The sequence below is a fragment of the Pseudochaenichthys georgianus genome, chromosome 3 (assembly GCF_902827115.2).
Source record: "Pseudochaenichthys georgianus chromosome 3, fPseGeo1.2, whole genome shotgun sequence".
Lineage (NCBI taxonomy): Eukaryota > Metazoa > Chordata > Actinopteri > Perciformes > Channichthyidae > Pseudochaenichthys > Pseudochaenichthys georgianus.
This window is the reverse complement of record NC_047505.1, coordinates 1856215-1864914: the sequence shown is the minus strand read 5'-3', so window position 1 is coordinate 1864914 and position 8700 is coordinate 1856215. Positions and strand designations below refer to the sequence as shown.

At 40.9% G+C, this 8700-nt stretch overlaps 1 protein-coding gene across 1 annotated transcript; it reads right to left on the bottom strand.

Annotated features, from left to right (window-relative positions):
- Positions 1-237: 237 nt before the first annotated feature.
- On the bottom strand, positions 238-6584 carry LOC117462356 (myb-like protein K). The gene is made up of 11 exons (XM_071201748.1): positions 6468-6584; positions 4582-4677; positions 4002-4042; positions 3206-3538; positions 2432-3117; positions 1830-2382; positions 1466-1564; positions 1038-1166; positions 917-956; positions 655-775; positions 238-568 (listed from the first exon to the last, which is right to left on the bottom strand). The coding sequence occupies exons 1-11, from the start codon at positions 6580-6582 to the stop codon at positions 367-369; spliced, it is 2415 nt and encodes an 804-aa protein (XP_071057849.1). The 5' UTR covers positions 6583-6584; the 3' UTR covers positions 238-366.
- Positions 6585-8700: the final 2116 nt, after the last annotated feature.

The following is an 8700-nucleotide window of genomic DNA, read 5'->3' as shown; positions in this document are numbered from 1 at the left end:
TGTTTTATAACAGATGTGTTGTTATTACAAAGATAGATAACCCAGTAACTAATCATTGACCAACTATAATTATCTATGTTTTATAGATGCTTTCAAAACGATTTATTAAACAATCAAACATCATCATAATGAGTTATTGTTCATATTAGTAATTCCCAAGGGATCAATAAGAGAGTCAAAACCACTTTTGCAGAAGTATCATTTTATTAATAATCATCCAAGAAATGTTACATCCCAGTAGACAATGGAAAAGAGCAGATTTTGAGCTATACATAATAAACCTGACAAGAATAAGAAAATCGACGGTTAATTGTTGCTCAGTGATTCTAAGGTTTCTGTGGGGTGGACAGCAGTGTCAGGGACTGATCAGCGTCTCCTGCGGCGAAGTGGTTCTGACGTGGTCCCAGGCACACAGTCTGCTTTTCTGCAGCTGCACGTATCCACTGCAGTGTAGCTGTGGTTCACCTTTAAGCCATCAGCACAAGTCAGCTCCACACTCTTCTTACTGACGATGGCCTCTTGGCAACACTCACACTGGTGCGTCATCTTGTTAGCTGCCGCAGAATATCTACACACAAACAGACAACAGTGTTTACCCTCAGCGTGGATTCTCCAATTAAGTGAACATTCAAATTAGGTGCTAAAAATACTCACATGGACGAGCTTCCACAGAGTCCAACGCAGGACGTAATGTTGAGCGACTGCGCACTCTTGCAGCCGTTAACTTCAATGACTGTTAGCTTACTCTTCATCTCACAGACGCTCTTCCGCGTGCCTGGAACACACAGCAACTGTTAGGCTCTAACAATGGCACATGATTCCCAGATATTTCCTCTGATGCTTCCCATCTTTAAAACCAAATGATCATTTTGGATTTAGTAGACATTATTAAAATACTTTGACTCCACTAACTTACAGGTTTTGCAGCATCCAGTAGTGTCAGTAGTCTCAGTGCCCTGCATTAAAAAAAAGACACGTCATGTTTGGGGTTGGACAGTTGGGTGGTTGAAGGGGGGTTAATGGTAAGATAAACTTACAGGTTCACAGTCCAAGGGGTTAAATGGAGAACAGGTGGTCTTGGTCTCCTTGGTAACAAGAAGTCCATTCATCTTCTCACAGGTATATTTCACACACTTGTCATTCGTGGGAATAAAGGTGTTGTTGACCTGTACCAATGGCATGAGCAGAAACTCAGTCAGATATTCAACAAGGGTGGTTCATTTGGCCTCATTCACAAACACTACTTAATCGCTACTGTAGAAGAAAAAGACCACCAATAGTTTTCACATTTGTGAAAAATATAAGTTAAGTATTATTTTTTACTTTGAAATATACAAAATCATGTTTACTGTTAATATCAACTATCTAATTCAGGTTGTACATGTCTGCTACGAGTGCCATACATTTTCTCATACTCCTGGTCAGAAAAAATTTGAGGAAACACTCGCACAGCTGTGGGACCGACCTCAAGGATATATGTTATGTTGTCCTGTGTGGTGAAAATGCAGCTTTTCTGAACACATTTCCCGCAGCACTTTCCTTGTACGGTCTGATATTCATAACCCTGTAAAAGGAGACAAAGAGAGTGAGTCCTTTAACCTTGTAAGACAAGGGTACAATGTGCGTGAAGGTGTGGATGTGCAGCTACGATGTGTGATTAGCATTTCAAATGAATAGAGCATCTATGGAAGGGAACTTGATATGAAAGCTGGAAAACATAACTGGGATTTTCTGTTTAATAGATATGCATCACTATATCAATGGACAGTAGATGAATAAATAAAAAAGTAATACAATTGAGTGTGTCTGTGTTTGTAAGTATATCTTACTTTGGAGCATTTTGTGTTGCACACAACAGGTCTGCAGTTAATGACGTTCAACTTAGTGATGGGATCCATTTGGGGCCACAGAAACACTCCTGGCAGGGTTCTAGTGTGAAAGGTCCCGATGTTCCTGATGGTGCTGTTGTTGTTGCTGAAGGTTGTCCTTCTCCTGATGGGGAGGTTGTTGTTCCTGAAGGTTGTCCTGCTCCTGATGGTGCTGTTGTGGTTCCTGAAGGTTGTCCTGCTCCTGATGGTGCTGTTGTTGTTCCTGAAGGTTGCCCTGCTCCTGATGGTGCTGTTGTTGTTCCTGAAGGTTGTCCTGCTCCTGATGGTGCTGTTGTTGTTGCTGAAGGTTGTCCTGCTCCTGATGGGGAGGTTGTTGTTCCTGAAGGTTGTCCTGCTCCTGATGGTGCTGTTGTTGTTCCTGAAGGTTGTCCTGCTCCTGATGGTGCTGTTGTTGTTGCTGAAGGTTGTCCTGCTCCTGATGGGGAGGTTGTTGTTCCTGAAGGTTGTCCTGCTCCCGATGGGGAGGTTGTGGTTCCTGAAGGTTGTCCTGCTCCTGATGGGGAGGTTGTGGTTCCTGAATGTTGTCCTGCTCCTGATGGTGCTGTTGTTGTTGTTGTTCCTGAAGGTTGTCCTGCTGCTGATGGGGAGGTTGTTGTTCCTGAAGGTTGTCCTGCTCCTGATGGTGCTGTTGTTGTTGTTGTTGTTCCTGAAGGTTGTCCTGCTCCTGATGGTGCTGTTGTTGTTGTTGTTCCTGAAGGTTGTCCTGCTCCTGATGGGGAGGTTGTTGTTCCTGAAGGTTGTCCTGCTCCTGATGGTGCTGTTGTTGTTCCTGAAGGTTGTCCTGCTCCAGGTGGTGCTGTTGTTGTTGTTCCTGAAGGTTGTCCTGCTCCTGATGGTGCTGTTGTTGTTCCTGAAGGTTGTCCTGCTCCTGATGGTGCTGTTGTTGTTCCTGAAGGTTGTCCTGCTCCTGGTGGTGCTGTTGTTGTTGTTGTTCCTGAAGGTTGTCCTGCTCCTGATGGGGAGGTTGTTGTTCCTGAAGGTTGTCCTGCTCCTGATGGTGCTGTTGTGGTTCCTGAAGGTTGTCCTGCTCCGGATGGTGCTGTTGTGGTTCCTGAAGGTTGTCCTGCTCCAGATGGTGCTGTTGTTGTTCCTGAAGGTTGTCCTGCTCCTGATGGTGCTGTTGTTGTTCCTGAAGGTTGTCCTGCTCCTGATAGTGCTGTTGTTGTTGTTCCTGAAGGTTGTCCTGCTCCCGATGGGGAGGTTGTTGTTCCTGAAGGTTGTCCTGCTCCTGATGGGGAGGTTGTTGTTCCTGAAGGTTGTCCTGCTCCCGATGGTGCTATTGTTGTTCCTGAAGGTTGTCCTGCTCCTGATGGTGCTGTTGTTGTTCCTGAAGGTTGTCCTGCTCCTGATGGTGCTGTTGTTGTTCCTGAAGGTTGTCCTTCTCCAGATGGGGAGGTTGTTGTTCCTGAAGGTTGTCCTGCTCCTGGTGGTGCTGTTGTTGTTCCTGAAGGTTGTCCTTCTCCAGATGGGGAGGTTGTTGTTCCTGAAGGTTGTCCTGCTCCCGATGGGGAGGTTGTTGTTCCTGAAGGTTGTCCTGCTCCTGATGGTGCCGTTGTTCCAGGTGCTTGTTCTGTTGTTGTTGTTGTTGTTGTTGGTGGCGGTTCTAATGGTGGTTCTGGTGTTGTTTCTGTTGGTATTTTTTCACCAGGCTGTAGAATACACATATATTTAGAGTACAAATTGATTAGTTACTCTCAAACATCCGTTCATTATTCTATGGAAGATACCCTGCATGTGCTTATTTCAGGATTCATGGACTAAGTACTGAAGGATCCATTGTCGTCTTTCTGACCTGGTCAGTTTCATGTACATTCAGACTTGTAAAAAGAAACATACGTTAACATAAGTAATAAAGATATACAGGTACATTTTGGTGATTCTAATACTGCATCATAATATTTTAATGGAGTCAAAAGTGAAAACAAGTGTTTCTGGTTACTGGCAGCACGTCATACCTACTGCGCCTCTTGTATTTATGTAATTTCTCACAAAGAGCTGATGAAATCAGTCTAACAGGCTGTGGGTTAATACGGCTAATGGAAATGTTTCTGCTATTTCAGGCAATCACACAATGATGTAGTAGCTATATTGGTATATGGGGTTTGGACTTACCTTGTACTCATTCATGTCATAGACACATACACCTTTAGGAACTGAAAAAAACAAAGAGCTATGAGTTAGCTAGGTTGTGTACCTTTTTACTGAATGCATATTGATGTTCTATTTATGTTACTGGGTAACTGTCATTTTTGTAAAAATCCCTAAATGTGAACATTATTTCTTTCAGATGTACTTTGTAAGCAATATATTGTGAACAAATATTAAAATGTGTAAATGAATGTTATTTCATTTCAACATTGAATAGCCGGATTGAAGCCTGGACAGTATTTGTCTGCCTTCACAGAATCGGAAAATGCATCTAAAAATCAGATAAAGAAAATATTATGAACTCTTTAAAAGTTTTTGGAAAAGTAAATAGAAGGCTTTGACTGCTGTGGATGTGGATGTATGTACGATTGCCTTTAAATGTTAGTTCAAAACTTGAATGCAATTAGGATGTTTAGGATTGCATTCAAGTTTTGAACTAACATTTAAAGGCAATCTTACATACATCCACAGCTGAGCTCATTGCTGTTTTTGTTTTGTTGTTTGTTAGCAGATAATCCTACGATGATAAAGTAAAGTCACATACCACACTCGTAGGACTGGCAGCAGGTGCCGCTGGTATCGTTGCGTTGGAAGCCCACTGGGCAGGTGATTGGTCGTGGACACAGGTTTACATTGCACTCTGTATGGCACGAAGGGATGAGATGATTATATATGGATGTGGAAATCAGTTTCAATTGACCTTTTATAACAATAACTTAAAGAACCAAACAGCAGTCCTGCAAGTTTCAGTGGGAAACTGTTGAGAGAAAGGAACTAAATCAATTCAACACACTCACACCTGATGGCTGTGTGATGTGCTCAACACTCAGCAGCTCTATTAAAGGCCTTGCTCATAACCTTGAGCAACAAGAGGAGAATCAATATTGTGATGGAGGAGATATCCCATATTATTTAACCATGTAAGAAAAAAACAAAACCACCGCTTGATGGGAAGAAATCATATCCTTCTATCTCAAACACGCACATTTGCTATGAAAAGAAGCCTGCCTTAATGTCAATGATATATCATTAGCAAACAACACTGGTGTGGTTCTTAAGGGATTATTTTTCACAATCTTAAAGCCTGTACATGCTGCTATGTGTGATGTATGTATGTGGATACATTTAATGGATGTGTTCCCCTAAATCAGTGCTTCTCAAAGTGTGGTCCGCGGACCACTGGTGGTCCGTGAGCGCCCCTAGTGGTCCGTGAGTATATTGGTACAATTACAAATTTAAATACATTAATAAATTAAAGTTGTACGCACTCTCGCGGGAATATCTCCGCAATGGAGCGAGGTTAAGTTTCACTTTCGATGGTATGATATAGCCCAGCGCAACACCTTCATCACACATGTTGCCACTTGTTTGTACCATTTTCAGGCCATTTGTAATCTGTTCTAGAAAAACGATGTGATTTTGGATATTTGTGGAGTTAGGTGGTCCGCGAGTGTTTTTTTATTGGTTAAGTGGTCCTTGGTATGAAAAAGTTTGAGAAATACTGCCCTAAATGCATTTTTTTTATACATACATCAATAAATATAAAATGTATATAGCATTAGGGGAAGCAAAAAAACTCAACATACACAAAGTTGTAGGTGATTAAGAAGAATCAATACTCAAGTAAGACCCATATTGTGCCATTTTATCAGTACCATATTCCAATGGCCATTGACGGACTGCTATGTTCAATCATGGTTAAACAATCACATCACAATAGCTTCTGAAGCTCACAGAAAATGCTTCTTTCAACCTGTTGATATTAGGACAGAATGAGCTATACACATATTTCTTTGTACATTACAAACTGACTAAACCTTGGCTTAAAAAAACTTCTTGGCATTATTCCTAAACTTTTGGGGGTTGTACATGGTTGGATGCACTTTTTGTGAGTTGTCCTTGGATACAGGTTTCAATTAAATTAATGTTATGTAGTATACGTTATACATTTCAGTATGTATATCAGTAAGCAATGGCTCCCTTTCCATAAGACTGTTATTTGACTGTGCTACAAAACAGGCCTATGAGCAATGTTAATTAGATTAGGAAATCTACCACCACCAAACGTGCTGTAACATTTGTATATATTCATACTGTACTACAAGTGAGCTAACAGTGATAGTTTCTCTCAACAGCAACGGAAGCTTCTGCAAAAGCTTTAAGTCAATGGTGGTGATGATTCAGTCTTAAAAATAATTTGAACATGTAATAAACACCTCAAACACTGCATAAGTTCTCAGATAGACATCAATATCATGTCAGTATAAGTGGATTGTTGAAGTCAGCATATTTCCAGGCAGGGGATCAGTCAGTCTGATTCTTCACTGATTCCATAAAAAGAAAGCTGGCAGCTCTGTCTTTGTAAGACATTCATTTGTTGACAACACAAAGTAACAGAATCAAATCTAACTCTGTGAAACTTCAACTGACCGCAGGACTGTGTTGTGCAGCAGCCTTCCGTTTTGTTGACCAGCTGCTGACCCGGCTCGCTGCAGACAGGGCTCTGCACTGTGGGGCAGGTGGCAGGCTCACACTGGATGCTCATGGAATCCTGTCACACTCACATATGTTGCAGCCACTTATCCATGTATCACCAGGCTGTTTACGATAGGACACAGTTGAGACACTCAGCTCATGCTTTGCTTGTGTACCTGATTATATGGCATATATATATATATATATACTGTATATGTGACATATTATCTATATATCAGTATATAATATATATATATGCACAAGTACACAAGCAAAGCATGAGCTGAGTGTCTCAACTGTGTCCTATCGTAAACAGCCTGGTGATACATGGATAAGTGGCTGCAACATATGTGAGTGTGACAAGGATTCCATGAGCATCCAGTGTGAGCCTGCCACCTGCCCCCAGTGCAGAGCCCTGTCTGCAGCGAGCCGGGTCAGCAGCTGGTCAACAAAACGGAAGGCTGCTGCACAACACAGTCCTGCGGTCAGTTGAAGTTTCACAGAGTTAGATTTGATTCTGTTACTTTGTGTTGTCAACAAATGAATGTCTTACAAAGACAGAGCTGCCAGCTTTCTTTTTATGGAATCAGTGAAGAATCAGACTGACTGATCCCCTGCCTGGAAATATGCTGACTTCAACAATCCACTTATACTGACATGATATTGATGTCTATCTGAGAACTTATGCAGTGTTTGAGGTGTTTATTACATGTTCAAATTATTTTTAAGACTGAATCATCACCACCATTGACTTAAGCTTTTGCAGAAGCTTCCGTTGCTGTTGAGAGAAACTATCACTGTTAGCTCACTTGTAGTACAGTATGAATATATACAAATGTTACAGCACGTTTGGTGGTGGTAGATTTCCTAATCTAATTAACATTGCTCATAGGCCTGTTTTGTAGCACAGTCAAATAACAGTCTTATGGAAAGGGAGCCATTGCTTACTGATATACATACTGAAATGTATAACGTATACTACATAACATTAATTTAATTGAAACCTGTATCCAAGACAACTCACAAAAAGTGCATCCAACCATGTACAACCCCCAAAAGTTTAGGAATAATGCCAAGAAGTTTTTTTAAGCCAAGGTTTAGTCAGTTTGTAATGTACAAAGAAATATGTGTATAGCTCATTCTGTCCTAATATCAACAGGTTGAAAGAAGCATTTTTCTGTGAGCTTCAGAAGCTATTGTGATGTGATTGTTTAACCATGATTGAACATAGCAGTCCGTCAATGGCCATTGGAATATGGTACTGATAAAATGGCACAATATGGGTCTTACTTGAGTATTGATTCTTCTTAATCACCTACAACTTTGTGTATGTTGAGTTTTTTGCTTCCCCTAATGCTATATACATTTTATATTTATTGATGTATGTATAAAAAAATGCATTTAGGGCAGTATTTCTCAAACTTTTTCATACCAAGGACCACTTAACCAATAAAAAAACACTCGCGGACCACCTAACTCCACAAATATCCAAAATCACATCGTTTTTCTAGAACAGATTACAAATGGCCTGAAAATGGTACAAACAAGTGGCAACATGTGTGATGAAGGTGTTGCGCTGGGCTATATCATACCATCGAAAGTGAAACTTAACCTCGCTCCATTGCGGAGATATTCCCGCGAGAGTGCGTAACAACTTTAATTTATTAATGTATTTAAAATTTGTAATTGTACCAATATACTCACGGACCACTAGGGGCGCTCACGGACCACCAGTGGTCCGCGGACCACACTTTGAGAAGCACTGATTTAGGGGAACACATCCATTAAATGTATCCACATACATACATCACACATAGCAGCATGTACAGGCTTTTAAGATTGTGAAAAATAATCCCTTAAGAACCACACCAGTGTTGTTTGCTAATGATATATCATTGACATTAAGGCAGGCTTCTTTTCATAGCAAATGTGCGTGTTTGAGATAGAAGGATATGATTTCTTCCCATCAAGCGGTGGTTTTGTTTTTTTCTTACATGGTTAAATATTATGGGATATCTCCTCCATCACAATATTGATTTCTCCTCTTGTTGCTCAAGGTTATGAGCAAGGCCTTTAATAGAGCTGCTGAGTGTTGAGCACATCACACAGCCATCAGGTGTGAGTGTGTTGAATTGATTTAGTTCCTTTCTCTCAACAGTTTCCCACTGAAACTTGCAGGACTGCTGTT